This window comes from Lepisosteus platostomus, chromosome 6, assembly GCF_059453375.1.
Source record: "Lepisosteus platostomus isolate fLepPlt1 chromosome 6, fLepPlt1.hap1, whole genome shotgun sequence".
In the NCBI taxonomy this organism is placed as follows: domain Eukaryota; kingdom Metazoa; phylum Chordata; class Actinopteri; order Semionotiformes; family Lepisosteidae; genus Lepisosteus; species Lepisosteus platostomus.
Window position 1 is genome coordinate 58,583,866 of NC_142616.1, and position 26,692 is coordinate 58,610,557.

Sequence of the window (26,692 nt, forward strand, 5' to 3'; positions counted from 1 at the left end):
TTTCAGACTTTTACAGCTTATTGTATTGAATTGCTAAGGATAACTAATTCTACTAGTTACTGCTACTAATAAATTCTATGCATTTATGTAGTGCTTTTCAACCCAAAGAGTTTTCCATATATTGTAGGATGAAACACTTCATCCACCACTGCAGTGTAGAACCCACCTGGGTTTTAATGCCTCATCTGAAGGACAGCTCTTAATAAACTTGAGAATGAAAGAAGATTTAAGACATCTTAAATGCCAGTGAAGCAAGCAATGCAAGTGTTACTGTATGTCAATACAAAAAGAATAAAATAAAACATATCTGCACATTCTTGAGCTTTCCGATTATTCAATTGTACTTAATTAACAAAGAGGAAACACATCATTTTAAAAGGTTAAATTTATTAGTGTTGAAGCAGCGACTTCCCCGAAAAGAAGAACAAAATAGATATTTCTGTAAATAAAGCCACAAGTCTACTTTAATTATAAACTCAAGAAATAAAAGTATGCTAATCATTCAAAATGAATAAACTGTCATCTCATTAGATCCTTAATACTGAATCCAAAAGCACCTACTTCTATACTATGATGTATGATATCCTCCTACATTAACATGGCAGAAGTTGTCAGAATTCTCAGTCTAAACAAATGGCAGGAATATACAATAAAACACTGTTTTAAAACAAACAATACAATAATTTAATCTGCTTTTGTTTATGGACATCCGTATCTACCTACATCATTAGAGAACCACATAAAAATAAAGGTTTGAAAAGTAAAAACTTAATAATATGGTTATTTTCTTCACCAAAGAAATCCTTAATAAGTACAATTAATAATCTAAAAACAAGTTTTGCTTTATGAATGCACCTGTTTAATTCAAACATGAATGCAAAAGGTGCATGCTTGTTTATTTACTATCAAAATATAAGTTTGGAACCTTTATTTAAAAAAAAGTCAAAATCTAAAATAGTTAAATACAATCATTTGTATAAGTTACACATAAGAAGACTGATTCCAGTTTACTGACCTTAACCAACACATTTTTCTTTATATGTCTTTTTATGATGCATATTGCCAACATCTCCTCAAAATCACTTTTGTGTAACTTCACTTTTGTGCTTTAAGTTCAGTTTAATTCATTTTAAAGTTTGCCGTTTCCCTTCTTGCAAACTTTGGAATAAAACAATCCTCTTTTTGAATTAATCAGGAGCATCATTTAACAATACACATATTAAACCAAATGTTACAATTTCCATCCAACAAATACCAAGAAATAATTATGCATTCTATATAAGATGTGTACAGAATTGCTTGTTTTTACACATTTTAGACAGAAGTTCAATCAAAGACTTTTCAGCCTCAGTTGGATCACAGGAAAAGGGTGCGAGTTTTGTTGATTCTCTCGGTGAGGAAAATCAGTAACAGTGATAGTCACTATTTACCACCTGACCTGGTCTTAAATTCATTTACAAAAGCTTCAGTTTCTAAGTAACTCTATTTTACCTTTTTTAATTCCAAAACCCTTTCAACAAGATTTGGCTTTCTGTTCACTTTAACCTCCCAACAAAAATATATCAAAGATTATTGATAGTCTATTGGAGTCTGTTGGAATACCTTAATTGCAATTGGGTTAATCCCACAACAAGGTATGAAAAGGTTTAGTATTATTCAAAGAGCTAGTTCATATCATCTACTTTCTTCCTGTAGGATAATTTGTCACTTAGTATATGCAGTAACCTACATAATTTATCTCCATTTTTACTCCATCTTGTATAATATCTGCTATGTTAAATCCCAGTTCTAGCATTTATAACCTTAAAAAGGTTCCTAAAAGCTGAATCTGAGCTGGGAACGTTTCACAATGTAAGTACTGAGGCACACACAAGGCTTCTGTTGGAATAATAATAATAATAATAATAATAATAATAATAATAATAATAATAATAATAATAATAATACTTGCTTACACTTATATAGCGCTTTTCTGGACACTCCACTCCACTCCACTCAAAGCGCTTTACAGGTAATGGGGACTCCCCTCTACCACCACCAATGTGAAGCATCCACCTGGATGATGCGACGGCAGCCATAGTGCGCCAGAACGCTTACCACACATCAGCTATCAGTGGGGAGGAGAGCAGAGTAACGAAGCCAATTCATAGACAGGGATTATTAGGAGGCCATGATTGGTCAGGGCCAATGGGAAATTTGGCCAGGACGCTGGGGTTACACCCCTACTCTTTTCAAGAAACGCCCTGGGATTTTTAATGACCACAGAGAGTCAGGACCTCAGTTTTCGTCTCATCCGAAGGACGGCGCCTGTTTACACTATAGTGTCCCCGTCACTATACTGGGGCATTAGGACCCACATGGACAGCAGGGTGAGCGCCCCCTGCTGGCCCCACTAACACCTCTTCCAGTAGCAACCTTATTTTTTCCCAGGAGGTTTCCCATCCAGGTACTGACCAGGTTCACACCAGCTTAGCTTCAGTGGGCTGCCAGTTGTGTTGCAGATTGATATGCCAAAAATGGAACCTTTAACAGAAATCTTACAGAGTTACTTCTTTATCACACCTTTATTTCACTTTCCCAGATCCTAACAATGAACTATTTGGAATCACGTGATGCCCCATGTATACGATCATAGGTGGGCATTATACTACTTTTGGACTGTCTTTTTCCCTTGGGTTTTCGGCATGGTCTGACAACAGCTTTCTTCACTTGTACACTTCCTCATTGATAGCTTCACACAATAACTTTTCTTTATGCTACTGGATTGTACAAAAAGTAACAATAGAAGGTTATTGAAAACATTCTATGCAATGCAACTAGTAGAAACTACTTAATAGGACATTGTACTGTACATCATGCGCACTACTACCTTAAGGATAAAAGGCCTTCTAAAAAGTTAAGGATTTTATGAGTGTAGGAACTGAATGTCCATTGCCTTAGAAAGAAAGCCTTTTCTGACTTTTTAACTGTGAATGCAATATTACAAAAAGGCATTTTTGAACAAATTTTTTTCAATTTGGACACCCAATAATGATATTTAGAAACCTAGGCAATGTACAACATGCCCCCATAGCATAGGATTGTACTGTTAGCTTGAGATGATGTACTATGAAAGTTACTATATAAAAGTAAGGTTATATGAGAGAAAAGTTATGTAGGGGAGAGAATAATCTTAAATCTTACCCAAACGCTTCTCATTACAATCATAAATTAACCAGTTTTAATTTAATATTAGAAAATAAATAAGCACTGTAACACTTTCAACAAAATAACAAAGCCAATTCCCTATTTGACAGGAAGGCTGAGAAGATTTTCCACATCATTTTCAACTCTTCAAGGTTGAAACATCTGTCTTTAACAACTGGACATCTGTGTTTATGTTTTTCTGGACTCCTCACACACCATAACGTCTCTGTGCTGCACATTTTAGGTTTGGATCAAGTACAATTGTCTGTTTCTGTTAAAGTTCAAGTTACAATTTAAACAACTCGGAATATAGTTTCTCAAATGCTGAGACAACATACTGTGGTCCACAAATGAGAAAAAAAAATATTTACAGCAAGCTAAATTGTTCAGCATTTTTTAAGTTTATCTTGTTTATTGATAAGAGCTTCTTAGATTTTGATCCAGAAAAACAATGACTATGTATGATTGTACCATAATAACAACTGTATGATACCATTATTACTATATTGAGAGATAGTTTTATATTGTGACTTTATGGTATTGTCCAAGATTGCGTCATAGCTTACAAAAGTCATAAAGGTAAATCATTTCCCGAAACATTGCATGTAAGTACATTTTTTTTCTTCTCCTGTCAGATCAAACAAATACTGTCAAATTCCATTGCACAATTAAACAAACGCATTAAAACAGACTGCAAAATTCAATTTCACCAACATAAACAACTGAAAGCAACTCTCGGTCAGAATAGAAACTATACCTTTTCTACTTTTTTGCAAGTAAGAAAAAAAAAGTTCTAATATGTACATCTAATAGCACCCTGGGAAAAAGAAAAAGATTTTCTGTACTCCTCCGAAACTTCAAGCGCGCAAATTGTGCAGTTTAAGAAAATGAGAAAATAAAAGGAAACTTTTGAGGTTAAAAGCGATTTAACTTTTGTGTGCCTCTGTCGCCACTAAATAAACCAGAAAGCCAAATGGTTTGGATGCCTGTTAGGCCCAAAATGACCCCCATCCTTCTGCAGGGAGCCTGTGTCTGGTCTAAGTGCTTCAGTGGAAACGGACACGTGGGGAGCATGCTTTGGAGACTTCTTAGGCTCTACACTGATTTGGCCCGCTGGGCACACTCAGGGCACAATGAGCGCCCCTGGCACAGGTTGATGGTCAAGCCTGTCAGGGGCTGATCGCACTCCGAGCAGCAGAAGTGGTTCCTGTGCCATGCTGTGCCCTCTCTTTGCAGGTAGTCCTCTGAGAAGATTAGCTTGAAAGAGATGGCAAAAAAAAACAGAAAGCAAATTTTTAATTTGATAACCAAATCATGAGACCGATAGGAAAGGTTTACAGTACTGCCAAATTTTGTTGCAAAAGTACAAAACCTCAAAAACTTGCACCGCACAAAAGATCACCAGACAATCCTACCCAATGAAGGAGGATCAAAACATACGCAGCCCGATACAGGCCCTACTTAGTCAGCCTATGTTGCCATTGCCATGTACAGTGTAATGGTCACGGGTTTCAAGAAGACGTGAATTCACCTCGTCACAGCCAGCACAGCGTGGTCTGACAGTCTGGCAGTAATGGCGGCCACATAGCAGGGAGCCGTTCTTCCAGAAATAGATGAGATCCACCAGGGCTTCCCCACACTGGTAGCACATGAAGCAGGATGGGTGCCAGACCCGCTCATAGCCTGCTCGGTCTGCATACACCACAGGGTGGTCACTGGGGGCAGCCTTCTTGCAGTGATCACAATGCTGCAGAGAGACATGCAGGGTGCAAGGCGATTTAGATTCAGAGTCTCAGTTCGTTGGTGTTACTGTTCTGTAGCTATTATCCTTTCTGCACAGGAACCTCTTGTTAAAGGGGAACAGGAGTCTCAGTCTCTCACATCGGTTAAATCTCAGTAACAAAATAAATTCAGTGTAACAAAATGTACAAATTTCCAATTAACCACAAAATTGTAAATGTTGTGAAAGTACTGTAAGTTGCCATGTTGTTGCAAACCCCTGGTCTTGCTGCAGGCAAGAGCCATAGTTCCCACAAACTGTGACATGATACAGCCCTTCCTGCTCACTAGTCACTGTAATTACTAAAGTAATGTGATTTACAAGTGAGTTAAGTACAGGTTGAGCAGTGGATATTTCACAGCACAATGTTTCCAACACGATCTGCATGCAGAGTTAACAAATAGGTTCCATTTATCAGAATATTTGTCTATTTTGTAATGTAAATTGGAGGCTTTACAAGTTACTGCTGTATGTACATTTTACTTGTGGTTTGAAATGCTTTCATCAATGCTGATTCTGTCTAACCCCAAAATATAAAAACAGTGCTGCAGTTCTCCTTTAATAGAATAGGCCTTTTAAAACCTAAAGCATTGAGCCTTTCACATCACAAGTTCTTCAGATTTATATCCCTAAAAATTCTAATTATTCACTTCTTAGGAATTTTTTAGCATTTGTTAAAATGATTTTAAGACAGGGTAAACTTAAAATACTGCACTTTTGGTACTGAAAAACAATTGGAAACCTAATCAATTAGTTTTATTGAAACCTGTCTTTGTAATATCAACAGTAGATATTGGTAAGTAGAAAAACCTTTCAGAAAAACTTAAAATGGGAAATTTCCAATTTTCTCCCTATTGGGAGCACAAGAGCCACACTCTTCCAATACGCCTTTATGTCAAAGTCCATTTTGTGACACATTATAACCTCCACTATGCTTTGCAGGAGCATCAGCACCGATTGGAAAAACAGTGTACAGGCACATATCAAGTTGTAACATAGAACTGTGTCTCCAAAAACAAATACTGTACAACCTTGCCAGCTAATACTCACTCTACCGATTGTGAACCACTAGCTAGTGACAGAGAAGCTTCACAGTTAATCTCTTTTTATAGCCTTGTCTTGTACGCAGTCTTGCTCACTGCAATACAGGGAATAATCACCAGGTAGTATACGACAGAAAGAAGTACACTGACCAACATAGAATGGCTTAAGATCTGATGGCACCTTGTACTAGTTTTTTTTCCCCATCCTTTGGAAGAAAAAAGCACACATAATTAAAATAAAACAAAAGCACATTCCTGTTGTGATGCCCTTTCATGTTGTTTGCCTTCATGCAGACACTTGAAAATGAAACACAGATGTTCTTCAGGTTTCAGCTTTTTAAAGTCCCTACTCTGTACCAAGAAGCCAAATATATACAAGTTATTAAAAATATAAGTGGAAAAATGTAAGAGACAAACAGACCAGGAAAATGACTGTCAGAATTTCCATAATCAATTTTGATGGGTCTTTGACATTTTAAGTATTTATTATTTTGGGAATCTGGAAAAAAAAACATATTTGCCTGTAAATCACTTCCATGATCTGTAACAAAAAATAAAACAATACTATTTTTTCAGTCCTAAATCAGTACAACATGTTGGATGCTAAATTACTGTCATGTTTTTTTTCTCTGCCTGAAAGAGAATCAACTTTTATATTACTAAAACCAAGGGGTCTGTATTCTACTGTGCTGGTCCTAGTCTAACGGGCAGTTTGAAATGTCTCTGTTGTCCTGTTTTAATTAAATGCCCCCTCAAGATAACTTGGCAATTAATAAAAAACCATGATGAGCAACTATTGATAGAACAAAGGTATTTGTAAAAGTGGAGTGTTAACTTTTAGGTCTGAACCCTGAGGCATGGTTGACTTGTATACATATTTAGTGGTTTCGGTTTTCTTTTAAGAATTAAATGTCAAATACAGTATGTCTTTTTCCCCACTACCAGTCAATTTTCTGGTGGTCAGATTTTCATACAATAGACTCTTGATTAAACTTGAGGGGGTGATATTTTTTGCATTTCCTAATATTGTAATACCTCACTATACTGTATGAGCAAACGCTACATGAGTTTTTTGTTCATATGAGATGTAGTAATTCCTTCCTGTTGTTTTAATTTAATGAGGAGAATTTCACTCTTATAAGCTGGGCTTTTGTAAAGCCCTGTTGAGATTCTATTTCTTTTTGTATCTACTCTTGTATGAGATTCTATAATAAAGGCTTATGTGCATTAAGTGCATAAAGTACAAGATAGTATCTATTTTTTGTGTATTTGCTAACAACTATAACAATGTAATACTGTATAAGAAATGAGTGTTATTGTTTTCCTACCAATTGTTTATGCATTGCCTAATGATTTTTAGCATGTTACTTGCAAAATTAACCAGGAATTTTATTGTTTTCATACTTGGGTACTGTTTTGTGCATTTGGCCTAAATCTTTCAGAAACTTCCACTTAATAAAATGAGAAACGTGGCATGAGGTATCACTTGGTCAGGTAGTTTTATGGTAATGAAGAATTACTTTGTATCATTTTAAGTCTTAATTTGGATGGTTTCCTTACAGATTTATTTCAAATTAAGTATAATACCACACTGAGGAACTTATTTGACCTAAAAAGGTTTTTTTTATTTTTATATTGCAAATCCATTACAAAGATTAATTCACATTAAAGCAAAAAATTGGCAAAATCTATTTTTGTGCATAACTCACTGGAATTAGTTGCTAAGTTTACGAAAATCAGCAAATGTCATAGACGTAAATAAGAGATATACTGTAGTACAACAAATTAAAATTGTTTGATTTTCTTAAACATCAAGGGAGTTTTGTGTATCTGCTTCAGGCATTGAATCAACTCCACATTATTTTACCATAAACTATGATTTTTTATCTTCTAATAATTTTGTTTCTTCTGAAAAATGGCTACAGAAGTTCTAAAATATTATTGTAGAGTAATGTGACTCTTAAGACAAACTCATCATCATTGCATTGAATATAATATAAGGACTATGTAAATACATCACAACATAACTATTTAGAACGCTGTTCTAAATAACTGTTTAGAAAGCTTACATGGCACAAACAATGCTTTCTAATAGGAATATACACAATGTCTCTCCCTGTGAAAGTTAAATTTGACCCATTTAAAACAGGTAAAATATTTGTTACCTATAACCCATTTTATTAACTTAAAACACTTTGTTCTGTCTCTAGCATGAATAGGTACAGCAATTATAGAACTATAATACATTGCACTGCATAATTGCATTGTTGGTGCAGGCAGTCTAGTTTAATCTGCTTCACTGGAAATGTATTAGCATGGTAAAGAAGAAATAGTACTTTAACTTGCTTACTGTACTGCAGGGACACAGCTACAGCTCAGAATGACTGTCATCCATTACCCTAGTCACATTCTCATCAATTTTTTATATGTATTCTTTAGTAGAGAAAATTTATTCACATGCATTGCTGCTGACAGGTTTCAAATTGACTTGGTTTAATGTTGGTAATACAAAAAAATGAAGTCTCGAATTTATCAGTTGTGGGTTCCTAAAATGCAGTAAAACCTTGACATTTTATAGTGAGCATTATGCAACATCTTTGTATCTAACAAGTGTGGCAATTAAATCACATACAGTGTCCTACAATGTGGAAACTATTGACAAAATGAAAGTGGAAATCTCAAATACTTCCAAATGACCTCTATACTTGGTGCATCATTTCTAATATTCATTATGGTCATCTTCATCAGACCCCAAGAATTTCAGTATAGCAGGACTCTTTATAATGTGAAACTCAGACATAAATATAATCTGCGAATTGTGTCTTCTAGCCCAATAGAGTCACTAGTTACTTACGTTATCTGTTTTCTTGAGGCCATCTGCAACAGTACCATTTGATGCAGAGCTGGGGTCCTGAGGGGTCTTCCCATTTTTCTGCACCTGTTTCCCATCTTCCTTTGCGTGGCCTGCTTCTCCTGGAAGCGCAACTTCCCCCACACCAAGCGCCTCATCTTTGTAGGCCTTGACAAACTCTGCCATGGCCTTTTCCTCTCCTGCAGACAGCCCCTGACACTGAGCAGGGTCCTGATCGTACAGAGGGAGCTGCTTCATCAACTGCCTGCGCCGGTAGAAGGCCCCCTCTGTGCCAGCCACAGGACGTTTCTCTTGTGGAATCAGTTCCATGTAAAGAATTGCCTGAGAGAAAGATATCAATAAAAATGGCTTTAACCATTATACTGAAGGATTTCCACGGCTGCCATAGAAGATTCCACAATGCAAATATGTAAACATGAAATAATGTTGATGATGATTTTACAGAATGTACTTTGCAGTATCCTGAAGGCATTAACCTATAAATGTCGTGTACTGGTGATGTTCAGATGTTAATAACATGAAGGTCCGTCAGGCAGAAGTGCACTTCACAAATCTATGCAAAACAAACTTTCCTTTTCATTCCAGCAGTTTCAAAATCTCAACCCGAGTGAGTGGCTAACTTTTACCCAATCACCCAAATCTAAGGAAGCTTGTGTAAGAACTCTTAAAATTTAAGAGAGTTACAGAAGATATTTTTTAATGAGGCAAATAAGACTCACATACAGTACAGTAACTTAAAGACACAAAAGAACTTAAGAGAAAGTCTGGCTGGTAACTAGGATCGAAGGCAATACTACTGCTAAACATGAAGTTTACCTGACTTTTTCATAAGCAACTAAAGGACCACAAAATGTATGCAATTAAAAAAAACACAAGAAATCCATTCAGGCTTAAAACCCTGTCAAACGTAAGGCCCCTTTCTCAGTGTGCCAGTTCCCTCACTGCTAGGCTGCAACACTACCTCATTGTTAAACTGTCTATATTATTGTGTTCAACAGGACTGGCTTAATATAAACTTTTAAGAGCCATTTAACAGCCATTATATGACAAATAAAAAACTTTTTGGCTGGTAGCAGTTCCAGAGCCTGTTCCAAAATTCTCTCTAAATAAGTGCTGGATAAGTTGAAGGTAATTACACTCTCCTTCAGATTTGTGTCTATACAGCTGAACATCACAAGAGTCCATGATGATTAAAGTATCCAGCAGTGAACTAAGTGGAGCATACAGTAAATGGTCTGAGACATCCCTTCAGGACAAAAGGCAGGCACTAGCAAAGGCCCAGAGGAGACATGCGTTTCTTCTTTTCCCCTTGAAAAAAAAGTTAATTTTTTTATACAAAGAGCTTTTATAGAACAAAACTATATATTGCTATCCGGCATATACTGTAGACTGACTGGGAATAGCTATGAGGTATAGCTTGAAGAGGCTCTAATATGAAAAAGCTCTAAACAAGTGTATGAATAATCTGCGTTAAATTGCTCCCTCTCTATCACAACAATTCGGGTATTCTTAATCCCATTGACTCAATCTGAAAAGGACCACACACACTTCAGGCTAATACCACAATTCAGATCAGATATTAATGCAGTGGCAATGCATGCAAGCATGAAACACAGTGCCTGCAATCTTGAATCTCTTATTTTCCTACACTCATAACATGACATTAAATCACATTTGAGTTTAGAGCGGAGAGCTGCATCAGTATATGACCTGCAAAATAGAAAGCAAAGGTCAATTTCATGTTGAAAAGTAAAATGAAGAGAAATGTAAATTTTCAGCAATGGAGCCTTCTACAGATGTTAGTGACAGACCTGAAGAAGGTTACAAGCCAAAATCTTTTCTTCTTTTTATTTTTCTACATACAATTGAGCTCTGCTTGTTCCATCAGAACACACTGGCCTTAATTATTTTGACACTTCAGAATACAATTAACTGGAATCTTAACACCTTTTACATTATCAGTCTTGACGGTTTTTGTAGGGGTTTGTCTCAGATATATTAGATCAAAGACCTATTTACTTAATTTAATATGACCAAGCTCTGTGAATCACTTTGCATCTGTGATACCTGCTGGGACAATAATGAAAATGAGACTTTGCCTTGAAGATAGAAGGGTGTTTGAAGTTTTACAGATAGTTTAACAAATGAAAATAAAAAAGGCATCCAAATGAGATTCATGTTGGCAAAAACAAATTAAGAGAGTCAGTCTGGGCACAATCTCATACACAGAAGTTCGAGAAATACCAAGCTACGTTACAGAATGCTACTTAACATTTCTCTTAATTTAAACAAAAACCAGGACAAATGTGAGGGTGGTCAACCCATAACCATTAAACCCACTGTATCCTTAGTATTCTCAGCTTAATATTTTATGCATCTGGCTTAGAACTAAAACCCACAAGCCTATTCAGACTTTTTGTTCACACTGACTAGGGAACTATGGTAACTTGTACCACAGATATTTACTATATAATGTTCTCCATGGCATCATAAAAGCTGAGGCATTCTAATGATAAAACCACAATTATTTATAGACTTATAAAATCTGCATTGCACCATTTAAACATAATGGTAAGCAGGCTCAGTGAAGACTGTGTGGAAATGAATTAAAAGAGACCTTGTTTAAGGGGAAAAATAACTGCATTGAAAACCCAAGGTGAGAAAAGGCAATTGCTTATAGATCATATTTAAGGCTGTCCAAATAGACTGTAATTATAAGTTTCTTAACATTGCTTTTTCTATATAATTAGTCTTTGTGCTCGAAAAGTGCTTAATCAAAATAAATAACCATGATGCTTCTTGTTTCCATCAAAAGGGGTCTTGTTTATAAAAAATGGCTCATGTAGCTACAGTGAATGGGTTTCCCCAGATGTGACCATTTTCTCATAATGAAATGGGATTGCCTGCTTGACTGAATTTAAATTCAGGGTTGCCAACATTCAGAGTAGCTTTCTAACTTCAGCTACTCAAAGGCAATTAATGGACCTGACATTGCAGTTGTTTCTGTTATTTGCGGATAATTCAGAATCTAATTACACACAGAATTCTTCTTGAACAGACAGTCAAAATTCAGCCTAAATAGCCTGAAAATTCTACTTACATCTATTATTTTTCATGCAATTTTGCTCAGGCCTTCCACAATACGTAGGAGATATCTGCCCATCGTGGATGTAATGGTAAAAATCCTAATAAAACTCCTATAGTCCATCACATGATACCATGACCCATGCGGGTTGTGCCTGTATTGTAAACTATACAAGAACACTTGAAGGAAGACAACTAGATAGTGAACAAAAAACATTAAAGCCTTCTTTACTGAAAACAATATGCACTCAGCTAGACAAAACACTTCATTTAATTGACTACAAACATAAAATAAAGTTCACCAATTACTCATGTAATCATTATTACAATGCTAATTACCATAATATTTTTTTCACAATTCCCTTATGAAACAATGAATACGCCTTGTTAACAAACAAGGACAAATACACATGCAAATAAGGCCAGTAAGTTAAAAATCAAGAACATACAATTACAATTTCTTATTTCAAGTGCCAGTGCTCTTTCAAAAGCAGACTTTTACAGCAACAGAGGGCATACAGCGGTTGCCACGAATCCAGGCTGGCTCTCTAGGTCTATAAATCGCAACCCTTTGGACAGAAGGTTTATTTACAGATCGTCCTGCAGCACACTGCTGACAGCCCCATTGGGACCAGTAACAGAAACACTCACTAAAGGACTGTTCCAGCTGGCTTAGCTGTTTGTGTAAGAATAGGAACAGGAAAAGTCAGCCTTGTACTACAACAAAGGTCAACATTATTCCTTGCTCACAAACGGCACACAGCTCTCTTGCCTTGCAGTTTCTGATAGAACAGTCTTGCCAATATCATAATGCCAAAGGTCTTCTCTGCTTCTCTGTTGCCACAATGAAACATTGAAAATGGAGAAGGCTTTACAACTGACACTACTTTACATAAAGGATTGTGGGAATATGGTATACGCTAGCCAGCCCTGTTATTGAAGTCAATATCATTACCTCTCTCAAGAAATTGCTGCAGGAGATTCTCGTATCAATTAGTGACTAAAAACCAAATGAGCTAGATGAGCCAAATACCCTCCTTGTTTGCAAACATTATTATTTGAGTGAAGTGTATTCCATAGATAATACTGCGGTTCATATAAAGCTTTGGGATTGAATCGGTTTGTGTGGCCCCCGAAGACAAAAATAAATTGGCAAGTATATCCTCTCAACATATGGTTTCTAGGAAGAAGTAAAAAAAATCTAAAACATAAAAGGATATTGTAACAGTCCAGTATAATTTGCAGTTTTTTTTCACAAAATATCAATCTATTGCAATAAGCACAATAAAAAACAGACTTGACAAACTCATCCCAGCGAAAGCACAATATGCATATTTGGTTACCCAGCTCAGGTGATGGTTTCGTCATGTTGAAGACTACAACATCTACATGAATGCACATCTAGACCCGATCGATTTGGGCATCATCCCACGGAATGAGAGCAATCTTACCAGCTTCTGTGTCAGCCCTGGAGGAGCCCACTCATAGGTGATAGTGTCAAATGTGGGGTCTTTCCTTGACACAATGGGATTGGTGATGATCATCCGGTTCCTCTTGTACACCCTCAGACCATCACTTCCTTTCACCCGAGCAGTCAGGTGGACGTACTTGGAATCAGCCAACAGTTGGCCAATCTTCCGGTCATCTTCTAGATCTGAGCTCAGGCTGTGATCCTCCTGGATACAGTGGCACAGCTTACATGCTTTCCTGGTGAGTTGAAGAAGAGTAGACCGAGTATAATGACATTGTAGAAAAGAGGCGTCTCCTGAGAAATCAGAGTTCCATCTTAGCAAATGCCAAAGGTCATCTCAAGGAGAAGCTGGCACTCTCAGCAGCCTTTGTAAAACCACTGCTATTTGGCTCGCCAGGAGATTCAGCGTGATCTGAGAACTGAGATGATCAATGGAGTTCATTCTCAAAACATTGTACTCTGAATATCGAGCCCCGCTACCAACAGTAAGAGTGAATCACTCAAATGCCTTTTCATTTTCATTCATGTGGAGGATTTGTAAAACCAGAACTAAATAACTTCACTAGCTAATCTCTCTTCCATGAGGTCAGGCAAAGAGGCGACCACATGTCAGATCAGTGATCAGAGGTGGTCAATGATACCATTTTAAAATAAACATAGAACCAACAAATGTTGATCCACTTAGTTCAGTTTTGCAACCTTGCACTGTATCTGCACAATAGAGAAACACAGCCTGCTTGCATCCTACAAACTGTGCTTTTCTCACCAACATCCAGAGTTAAAGCACCAGACAGAGGACAGATGTAGCTCCAGGTGATAATACACAAAGTGACACTCATCTAGCAACAGGTGTAGTATGCTCAGTACACCATAAACCTCAAATCGTCACAATACTGGCAGCAGTACTTGTTTTCTGTGCTCTGAATACCCGCCTACACACTAGATAACTGAGGGCAGCATGGTGGCACGGTGGTAGTTAACATTGCTGACTTGCAGCACAGGGGCCCTGGGTTCAGATCCAGACTGTGTGAAGCTTGTGTGATCTCCATTTGTTTGAGTGGATTTCCTCCAGGTTTTCCTGCTACCTCCCAATGTCCAAAGACATACTACTTAACCAGATTCTCTGAAAACTGGCCCCGGTGTGTGTGTGTGCATGCTTGTGTCTGTGTGTGCCCTGCAATGGACTGGTGTCCCGTCCAGGGTGTACCCTGCAGTGTGCCTGTTTCTTGCTGGGATAGAAACCAGCTCTCCCTCAACCCTTCATTGGATAAAGTGGTTAGAAAATGGATTGTTAAGATACTTGAATATTAGCTTGAACACGGACAGTTCTTGTGTCTATTCATGGATTCTTCTCACTGTTTCTATAGGTTTAATGGTCATATTCAGTGTTTGTTTTCTCCGACGCCTTGCCCTATCAAGAATGTTTCCCACTCACTAATAGGGAAACTTCAAATATCGTTGTTTGCTTGCACCCCCTAAACATCTCAGGGTACAGAGAATCTTTGCTCTGCACAGTCTCAACATCAAGCTCTGAGTGAGACAGTCTTACTTACTCTTGATAGGGTGGATTTGACACATAAAGGCTTGTTTGGATTCTTAAGCTGTTTTCGCCAGGAATCAGACAATTGTTGACAGAATGACTGTGAGATGTTTGCCAAAGTTTGAAGACTCAGTAGTAAATGTGACTAACATGAGTTTGGAAATCAAAAATAATATCTTTTTGGGTAATGCGTAACTGCAAAATGTACACAATTATGGTGATGTATCTTTTTGTACTGAAATCAAGTAAAAATGTGTTTTATTACACAAGGTTATATATTTTGGCAAATTTCTAAAGAAAAAAAGCCAAATAAGGATTCTATTGAACATGTTTTGTCCTCTCTTCTATAATGAGAGAAAATGCTAGACATATTTCACATGGACTTTTACAGTTCCTTCCTTGGTACATTTTCTATCAAAGACAAATACAGTTGGAGCTATACTGTGTTGTTAAAGTGCAAGCTTTGCTTGGGTTATTTTGAGTCAAATCCTAAAAAAGGAACCACAAAGTCCAGTAACTTAATAAAAAGCCTTATATGTAACGACAGACTGCAAAATTAATTTTAGATCTCCACTGAAAAAAACTTTCAAACAAATTGCCACGTTTCTGAGCCGTTTTTTTTTTTACAAATACAAAGTACATGCATTAATGTGTTGCAATACTTTTTTTATACTGAAGTATTGGCATGTTCTACATTTTGTAAACATCTTTGAATTGAGAACTAAAGGATTATTTATAGCTTAATATTTACCAAGTGCAAGCGAAAGGCAAAGATATGGGTGGCATTGTGGTGAAATGGCTAGCACTGTTGTCTTGCAGCTCTGGGGCCCTAGGTTCAATCCTGGACCGGGGGTGCAATTTGCATGGCTTTTTTATGTTCTTCCCTTCTTTGACTGGGTTTCCACTGGGTGCTCTGGTTCTCTCCCAGTGTCCAAAGACATTCTAGTATGTAAACTGGCTTCAGGGACACCTGGTCCTGGTGAGAGTGTGTACATGTCTGCATCCATGTGCCCTGCGATGGACTGGTGTATCTTGCCTTGCGCATGTTGCTTGCCGAATAAGCTCTAGATCCCCCATGACCCATGAATTGGATGAAGCACGTAGAAGATGGATAGATGCTAAGACAACAATAATGTTGTGGTGAAATTGCGGTTGAGCTGTCATAGAATGGCTCACTACACTTACAGCAAGTAACTGCATCTTTTGTTGATGGACTACGCATGTTGGTGGTGTGCCACGTTTTCATGAAATACTGTACCTGCTACATTTTTAGGAGGTTCAGAAAGAGCTGCCCAGGACATCGGAAGAAATTGGGAAGGGGAGAACCAAGTGGGTGGACAACTGATCAATTGCAATCCGCAAACGAAAACATCAAATGCGGATGAGATGCTTTTAAAAAAGTGGCTCGTCTTAAAATCATCCAAGATCTACTTTCAAAATAGTAAGGCTGAGAAAAAGGGAAGTCACACTGAGAGCTGCCACGGTGTTGTGATAAATCATAGGAGCGCTCCGCAAACGCACTGGAGAAGAAGGAGGCTCCTTTTTCGGCGGAGAATAAATTACCTCCAGGAATGTGGCTGGAATCCAGAGCAGATCCCTTTACATCTCAAACAAGGCGCACCCCTTCCTGCTGGCGGCTGCCCCATGGACATCTGGAAAAAAACGCAACACAGAAAGGACAGCTTTGAGAGGGGAGCCACTGTCCGGTGTTCACGGTCTGCAAGAGGATAGCCGGGTCTGCAGGGAAGCCCTGTGTGGTCCTCCAACAAGCCCTGCTGGCACTGCACAGATGCCTTCTCCCGACAGCCGTTCCTGGTTTATTGTACCTTTCCTTCTGCATCTGTTGCCAGTCTCCTCACTTTTAAACCTGCAATCAGCCTTATTCAACACAGTGTAATCTAATGAGAGAGAATGGAGTTTATTTGCACAGTAACTTAATACATTTTCCTTGCTGTGTAATGATTTGCCAATTTCCCAACTCCAGAGGAAAATGTACAGTAGCTACCAGGTTTTTTCCTCCGAAAAATGTTTGGTGTGAATCTTTAAAAGGAGCAAGACACAATCCAGGTACAGAGAAAGCTTATATACGATATATATTATTTTCACTTAAATATATTTTTAGAAAACAAACTGCAGTTTATTTCGAGTTAGAAAAGCTGGGAAAATTACACTGCAGCACCAAGCTTTGGAAGTTGTTCTGAAAGATTTTGTGGTCCAGCAGTTTATTACTTGGACTTGGAAACGTCTGCTGTACTTTTGAAAGCAGAATACACCCACTAATCAAACACATATTCATCAGATTTGTATACATAACACTCTTCAGTCCACATTTCTTTGTGTTTGGTGCCCTGTCTTTCCTCCCTACACCTTGCAGTTGAGCTTGTCTAAGGAAACAGTGTCTGAAGGTCCTTGTGTTCAGTGTGTTGGCATTACATTAGCCATTTCATTCTTGGTTCCAGAATAAGGGTAGCCTGCAAGCTACACTTAACAAGGCTGTGAGCCAGAACAATACAAAATAACAGATGTTACCAGTCAGTAACATGCAAAAACAATCAATATGTCAGTAAATTGTTCACCCTTAGTCAAGTGACAGATTCCCATTTCAGCTAGAATGATGTAAGATCTTTGTCTGTTTTGTTGTCACACGACATGGGCTTAGAGGATATCACTATATTGTAGAGTATAGTGCAGGTAAAAAAAGCTGTGTCTACAATTGTTCTGAAGAGGTAAGTGGAAATGAAAATTGAAATATGTTACCCTATTATGCCAAGATATATGTAATTATTCTTAAAACTAAAGAAGGATACAACCAAAAGCACATCTGAAAAATGATATATTCCACTATATTTGTTAACTTACAGTAAAAAAGATTTTGAAAAGTCACGTACAATGATTTGGATACCTATTAGTTATATGGATTTAAATTTATTGACAATTTAATCCTGAATCTTCTGTGTTTTGATTGGTGAAAGCTCCAAGTCAAGATATAAATACCTACTGCATTTTCCTAGATTGTAAACAAAAAACATGATTTGACTGAGGAGCACAACTATTTTTATTCTCGATTTTCACTTGGGCACTTTGCCAAAGCATTTATCATGACAAGGCAAAGATGAGCCTTTTCCTGGCAAGTGAAAGTTTGTAGTAAACAGCTTTAAGGACTCCCTATTTGTTCCTCTTTAATCTGATGTCCGTTTCCAAACTGTGTGCTGCGCTAGGCCATCTGTCATCTTCTTACTTCTATAATGAGGCAGTTCACCTAGGAAAAATGGCTGTGGTGACAATATATTGATAATGAATAATACATTAGGGCAATAAAAAATGAATACCAATAAATGATCAGGATCACTATACTGTATATCAATAAAAAGTACTGTCTTACCAATAACATAAGACATAACGTTTTCACAGCTTAGAGAATTATTTGCCAAATTCATTTCTAATACCTGACAGGCTAGATATCATCAGGGAATGAAACATACTAGTTGTAATTGCTGTCTCTCTTAGCAGGGGATTTTGAGATTCCTATCAAAATGGCATTCTATATGGAAAATACTCTCAAGTAGAAAGTGACATAAGAAAAGCTTGAAAAGGAAGAGGAAATATACTGGACGGGAAGGGTTTATGGTCTGATATTGTGCACCTGAGAGAGTGAAAAGGTACAGTATACAAATTGACCACAAATGATCTTAACTATGCTCTAGGGTTTCAGAGGTTGAATATGGCAGTGCATTCTGAAACCATAGAGCAGGCATAAGTGGAAACTACAAGAAAGTGCATGTGAAACAGAGAACAGATCCACCAGAAACTATTACCTATCCTGTGCTTACAGTTCCCCTGCTACTGCACAAGTATTTTATGATTGAATGCTACCAACTCAAGTGTCGCTCCTTGTTACAAGAGTTGAGTGAAGTCATCAACTGTAGTTAACTGGACCTACAGGCTGAATGCAAAACCTAATGCAAAAACTTCAAACTGAGGACAGCACACAAAAAGGCAGAAAACAAATGAAAACCACATCAGCTAGAGAAACTAGATATTATTTTCATATTCTTCAACAGGCAAACTTAATTGTGAGAAACAAACAGGACAAACTAAATACTTTATGCTCCAGTAGGAAAATTTGCTACAATTGGTCTAACTGGAAATACAGTGCTTCCCAGAGGATTTTCCAAAAAGTACTGTATATTTACGTGGGCAAAATAAAATACTTACTATTACATTTTCACAATATATACTGTACCTTATAGGCCAGCAGCCATGTCACCCTGCAACTTACAATTGGCAGCCCACTGAAGCTAAGCAGGTGTGAGCCTGGCCAGTACCTCGATGGGAGACCTCCTGGGGAAAAACTAAGGTTGCTGCTGGAAGAGGTGTTAGTGAGACCAGCAGGGGGCACTCACCCTGTGGTCCATGTGGGTCCTAATGCCCCAGTATAGTGATGGTGACACTATACTGTAAACAGGTGCCATCCTTCGGATGAGACGAAAACTGAGGTCCTGACTCTCTGTGGTTGGAGTATTCTTGGTCACATTTAATGGCAATGTTAGCTCAAAGATTTGGTTCAAAGCACCAAATGGAGACGGGCGTGCCAACAAGTTGACCCTGCTGATGCGGGATTAACGCTAGAATGAGAGATACTGTACCTTGTAAGAGCAAGAAGCAAATTGTGTTCTGAACTGACAGACCTTCAAATTCCAGTTGTTACTTCTGAAACAAGACTTGTTTCTTATGCTATGCCTGCATCTAGGGGACAATCAACAGTGCTTCATTTCTGCACCAGAAAAGGAAAGTTCTGTGTGCAAAATGATGCACAATCTGTTTTCTCCCAAGTGGGCACACCTAAAGTTGTACGACATGCAGGAAACATCAACAAGCCGTATTGGAAAAGCAGAATGTCAGAATATGCATTACAAATGGAAGATCAACAAATCTGTCTACTGGGCACAAATCACCTGTAGAAACGGGAAAAGAAACCCAATACTGTAAAGCTCAATTTGAAATAATGCCAAAGTATGGAGGGTTTAGACTGAGAATAAGATTAATTTCCCTCTGCTGGATTAACTCAGGGCCATTGAACAAAGAACCCAATATTGCTCTCACACATACAGTATTCTCAGTTTATTAGAGTATTGGTACAACTACACATTTAACCAAATCTATTTAGGCCAGGCTAAAATCCCTTTTCCTTTACTTTAGGCAACTAATGTCTTGAAACAATCGTATTGTTTCTTTGCTTTTGTTTTAAATATGGACTAAGCCTGTATCCTGCCTTGTGCATGTTATTTGATGGGTTAGGCTCTGGTTCACCACAACCCTGCATTGGACTAAGTGGTTCTTGAAAATGGATGGACAGACTAATCTGAACCTCAGAACATAAAAGCTAACCACTAAGTTCAGCTGCACTAAGTGCAGCAGAATCCCTCACCATGATAAGGCAGACTGTATTTCGTGATGATGAAGAAATCAACTGACTTAAACTACTTTATTTATTTTCCAGGCACTTGTATTAATGAATGGTTCTACATGAGTAGTTCTTGAGAGACACAAGTTTTACAGGTGCATAATGGAGCTTTAGACCTGAAAAGGACCATTAAATTGGTCTAGCTGAGCAAGCAATTAAATTAATGATTTAATTGAGGTCCAAAGGGACAACCAGTGAACTGCAGAGCCCTTATGGGTAGTGGCTGAAAACCTCATAAGTCACTTTCATTTAAACTGAACAGCTCGTTGTATTATTATAATGACCAACAGGAACTTTCAAAGATGAGCAAAGTCAAGTGTCAATAGATTTGCACTTGCAGTGAGAACTGAAGTTAGTTCATACTAAGACATACAAAACCCTATCTGTTTTATAAGCTATGTCTGTGCGCTAATTTGGCATAACAACTTGGATGTCATTTGCAAAAGGCCCACACTCCATCATTTGTTTTAAAGAGATGCTATTAAGCCCACCATGAAAACCACAATCAACACCAGAGAAGACAAACTCTAATCACACAATGTTCCTATTGAGCAAGTCTGGCAGCTCATTTAATAAAAGCTCCTACATGCAAGTAGTGGCTATGTTTCAGTAAACGGGGCATTTTTCTACTACTAGAAAATAAAAGCAAAAGAAAAAAACACTGCCTACAGTAAAGTCTTTATAAAGGCTACTTTTCTTTTGAGTATTGCAGAGTGAGGGGGGAAACGTAGGAAACTATTTTAATAGGCCTGCCAAGTTCTGAGCCTGCAGTGTGGCAGGAAGAATAATTGAGCTGGAGCCACAGCAAAGAACTGGCCACGCTGGGAGCACATTCTTGGCTGAGATCCCCTTGCAGAGCAACAATGTGTGAATTCATGATAAAGCTTGAGAGATGGCCTGGCTATTTTAGATAAGGTGATCTGAGTTTTCCACTGCCTCTGACAATGTCCTGTTACACAACAGCAAGAGATGTCAACTAGGGCAAACATACAAATCACACACACAATGATTGAAAAATGAAATGCCTGGCAAATTTGATGAAAAACACTTCATCAATGGTGAACGATAAAATTCAGCAGCGTTGTTCCATTTGTAAATCCTTACTTTCTGCAATGTCTCTGCTTCATGCTACAGTCACATTCTAATAGTGTCAAAAAACAGAGTAGCCACACGGAAGCACTGTCCACAGTTCATAGTCCTTGCTATCTTGGACTTGTACTGTATGTGTCTGTTTGTCCAGGGAAACCCAATTTGTCCACGACACTGCCATGACCCCAAAGTGGCTATAGAAGATCTGGTTTCTTCTGCAGAAATATTTAAGGACAGGTACTTAATAATACCTGGGTATAAGTGACAGGACTGTATGACAATTTTAAACCTATGAACCGAGTATCCCCGTCTATTGTCTTTGAAGTTGACATTGCAGTACAGGTGGCTTTAAAGCGTCATGTCAAGAGCCATGTTAAGGAATCCAATGGAAGACAACTAGGAAACCCTGGAATGATTAGGATCCCTGAGCCAAAGCTTAGCCAGCTGGCAAAGGCCAAGCAATAGATTTATTTAAATACTGAAAAGTCCATCGAAATGAAAGGTCTCAGCAGACAATGATCAGAGAGAGCAGTTGCTGATCTTCTTTCTTCATCCTTCATTCAAGGTTGCAAGCAATGTGGGAACAACAGAATAGAATAGTGAGCAGTTAAAACACTGGGAAAAAGTAGATGAAAGACTAAAGAAATAGAAAATGGTAGGATTGGGGAAGATAATTATCTGAAACCATCCGTGATGCTCTTTAATGAGTTCTGCAAAGGCCGAATAGAAGAATAAACAATTCTTGCAGCGATTCAGAAATGTCACACTGGTAATTTAACATGAGAAATGGTAATAAAAAATGGCAAGAGCCTTGAACAGTCAAGAACTGTGTGAAGAGTAACAATAACATCACCCAGAAATGTCAAACTCAAAGCTCATTGGCATGACTTTGAGAAAAACAAACTGGTGACTCCTGCCAATGCAATAATGCAAATATTACAGTAGCATAAAAGTGATCAGTGTGTCAACTTAGGCCAAAGTTAAAAATCCAACATAAATAAGTCTCTTAACTTTATGAGAAGAGCAAGCACACCTGTTGGCTTTAACCCTTTTAAATGACTCATTTTAACAACAAGGAAGAAGTAAAAGGTCTATTCCACGTTTCGGTCGTGGAGCCTTGTTCAGGTGTTTTAACAATTTGAGTGGTGTACAGTATGTACTGTAGCTGGATCTTAACATGAGGGTGAAGTTTGCTTTCCTGAACAGAAACGGAGAAGTGATTACTCATCTGCAAATGGTACAGTATGTCACAGTAAACTAAGAGTGTGATTTGGATGCTTATACAAATGCCTACGTGAATTCTAAATAAAATACAAAAACCAAGAAACTGTTGCGTTTCTGTAAGGTGCAGAGTAAACCGAAAATTCAAGCATATTTTTAGAGTTGATTCAAACAAAACTTGCAACATTTCACACATTTCAGAAAAACGGTTTTTAAAGGTCTAGGAATGAATAAACATAGAAATAAACCTTCGTAATTTAGTTTAAGCATTTATGGCAGGCAGCCAGCGCGCATTAGCAACTGAGTTGGAAGAATGTGAACATACCGAGCAAGTTAGAATGGAAAAGGGCCAACACCAAAAAAATCAAGAGAAAGTACACATCGTCAACTGTACACTACCCTTAATATGTACCGTTAATGCAAGTACTTCATCGTATCAATAAGGTGCAGGTGTCTCGCCTTGTATTGATAGCATTTAATAAACTTCAATAATTGTAATACTAATGAATGTATTTACACAGTAATTTGCTTAGTCAAAATCGCCTTTGTACAATAACAGCATCGAAACAGTGCTTAGCTTTTGCCCGTGAAAACTACACTTCACCTGGATTTGTCTTGCACAGATGTTCAAAGAAAGCGAAAGGCGTAAAATCATTGGAAAGCAATAGTTACACATTCAGCAAATCACCACACCACCGTCTTACCCATCCATTAAAACGTAACCATACGTTTTACCTTTTGCATTCCAGTGCTGAGATCCATTAGAAGCACTTTTTATTTGCAGTTAAAGAGTATTTGTCGTATCTCCCTCTTCAGTGCTCAGCTATTACCACCTTGCTTGCAGTTGTAGTCTGTTGCCTGCCCGTTCTTAGGTTGTTTTAATACGAGGGTGGGAATCCCTACATAACTTTGCCAGCCAATTACGATAAACTGACATTATTTTACCCAATAGAAACGCTTCATATTTTTTGCTCTTTTCCTTCTTTCGCTCTTTTTTGTTGTACTATCCGGGAACACCCAGCCTCCTTAAAAGACATGACATCACCGGTGCGGGATTATGTGATAGAGTGTGAAAGAATGCTCGATTCACATTTTTGTCCTACTACATTAGATAGCGACTGAGTAGTCAGGCTTTTCTGTATATTAATTTCTTCTCTTTTTTTCCCTTTAAAGGAAAAGCGACGCACAATGCAACTAAACCAGTGAGGATAAATAAACCTATCCTGACTAAAGTTGCAGATGCGGATTTAACCAAATGCGGAGCATGATAAATGTTACTGTACGTGACCAAATTCGGCGTTTACAAGTAATTACAATATTTGATCATGGTTTAATAATGGAAATCGAAGCTCAAGTGTTATCAGTTGTTTTCAGTCAATTCCTAACACCTCTGTGTACCTCCATATTTATTAGGTTGCACAATATGTAGAAGCACACATAAAAATATGTGATAAGTTACAAAACGTAACTTTGTAAATGGGAAAATGTATTCCATATTTTCTTTTTATCATATACATTAAACACACAGCATGTGTATACCAAACGGAAGGTATACTACAGTATGTCGGACATATTCATATTTACAGTAACTAAAAGTAGAGACGCGAGCATCAGAAGTAAAAGTTCAGTTGCGAAATAAACAGTAGAACATACTACAGTACAGTACTTTGGGATGCTGGGAAATAAACAGTAGAACATACTACAGTACAGTACTTTGGGATGCAGTTTCAAGGATGATCAGGAGGTTAAAATCTAGTAGGCTCATCATCAGCTTCAACAACGTGAGGGTAGGATAGACCTGCTTCACATTGTGTTCCTCTGCCGCTCTTGCCTCTGAATGAAAAAAATAATTCCTAAAAGGGCTAAATACCCCCACTCAGCGGCGCCAGGTTATGCAAACTTTCAAAAGCAACAGAATGATAAACGAGCGCTGTGTTTTGGTAAATTAACGACCTCAATTTATTTAAATATTTTATATGTTGTAGTCTTTGAGCACAAATAGTGTTGTGACCCAAATCAGGTTTTAAAAAAATCGCCTCCAGGTTTAGGTCTGATTTTGTTCTTTTTGTAAATCAGATGGTTTGTGACTCACTCTGATTATTAGTAACAATTCTTAATAAAAACGAAACAAGGTTTTTACCAGCCCTTGTTCTCATTTGATTCCCCAAAATGGAATTGGGACAGTTTGAAACTCACCAGCATCCTCCCATAGACAAACTGCTGTCAATACAGGTCCATAGAAGAAATACAGAAATGCCATACCTAACTGTTGTAAGAACTATTTAATTATGTTCCCACGTAGTATTCGAGGAGATCAAACAATACTGTAACTCTGTGTAATGTGGTTAGACATCGTACACTTACACTAGATAATAAACCGCACTGCAAACAGCAGTTTACCAGATACGGTATCTGGCAAGACGTGCCTTTTGGATGATTTAGTATGATTTCGTCTGAGACATTACTCACATAATCTGTGTTTGTGTGCGTGTACTGTATCTTGACCTCCCCTTTCTTGCTTTATGCCTTTAAACATCTGAAAAGTTTTAAATGCAGCTGTTTTTGTCTAGACAAGGGCACGATAGATAATAATGACACCCCTGCAATCACTTCTGATTCATGTTAGTGCAGTCATGCATATCGTGAGTTTACTCACTGTTTACTAACTTGCAAGAGCAAATACAGGTAAATTTCACACTAAAACACACTTTTGGAGTATCTTTCTTATTTTCCTTCATTGAATTAAGATCTACTGTACTTCTTCCTTTGGAAATTTACACTCGAACATTTTCATTGTTTACACCAACTGTTCGGATTTTGGTCAGTGTATTGAAGGCACTTAAAAAACATTCAACCTTTCTACTTAAGTGAGTACTAACCAAAGCTACTCCCCACCACATTCATTCTAAAATGCTGCAAACATGAAGTGAGAAGAGAAAAAGCCTTTCATACCTCTGTAGAAAAATACGTCTTTATTCTTGTGCGGTCAAGTCATATTGTTTTTAAACCTCGTAGAGATTACGGGACAGTGTTTCTTAATTACCAGAAATATCCATAGGTCCAAACAATGCTTGGCAACGTTCATTGTCAGAGCACAAATACTTAACACTTTTTTTTAACAATTCAATTTACTCTAAGTGAATGAACATGTAGCACTTTCAGTTCATGGAGAAATTCACAATCAAGAAAACTGCACCATCTAGTGGTTTTCAAAATATTAATTTAAAAGCATGGTTACAGGAATGTCATGTCATGTCATTTATCAAACCGCTTCATACCATATGGTGTCCCGGGAAGTCGGAGCCTACCCTGCAAGCAACGAGCGCAAGGCAGGGTACACCCTGGACAGCCAGTCCATCCCAGGGCAGGTGCAAGCCAATCATACTTGGGGACAATTTGGAGCCGCGGTAATGGCCGAGGGGGGAAATTTGGCCCGGACACTGGGATAACTCCCTACTTGTCGTGAAATGCCCGGGGATCTTTAATGACCACTGAGAGTCAGGACCTCGGTTTAACGTCTCCACTGAAAGACGGGGTTACAGGAATGCTAAAGACAAAATAGTATACATTTCCTCCTAATTAAATAATGCACATTTGTTTACAAGATCTACAGAACTATACTTGTGACCCCAGGTTTCTAGAGAGAGAGGAATAAGCATCTGCATGGATAAACTGGTGTTGATGTCTGACAAATTACTAGAATCTTATCTACCAATATACAGTACCAACACGTTAATACTGTACATTATTTAAACAATTCCACAGATGTACAAAGATACTTGCAGAAGCAATAGTATATTTGATCATTAAATGTGCTTTGAAAGGACTTTAGATTCTAAATATACTTTGAAAGTAGAGTAATGAATATTACTAAAACAATCATGATTCATCTAATCAGATGATCTCCCATCCAGGGTATATCCTGCCTTGCTCCCATTGCTT

General features: G+C 37.8%; 1 protein-coding gene across 1 annotated transcript; it reads right to left on the reverse strand.

The window, feature by feature from the left end:
- Nucleotides 1-367: 367 nt before the first annotated feature.
- Nucleotides 368-23,778, reverse strand: lmcd1 (LIM and cysteine-rich domains 1). The gene is made up of 6 exons (XM_088636624.1): nt 23,486-23,778; nt 16,540-16,628; nt 13,417-13,672; nt 8,864-9,202; nt 4,718-4,933; nt 368-4,443 (listed from the first exon to the last, which is right to left on the reverse strand). The coding sequence occupies exons 1-6, from the start codon at nt 23,510-23,512 to the stop codon at nt 4,282-4,284; spliced, it is 1,089 nt and encodes a 362-aa protein (XP_088492750.1). The 5' UTR covers nt 23,513-23,778; the 3' UTR covers nt 368-4,281.
- Nucleotides 23,779-26,692: the final 2,914 nt, after the last annotated feature.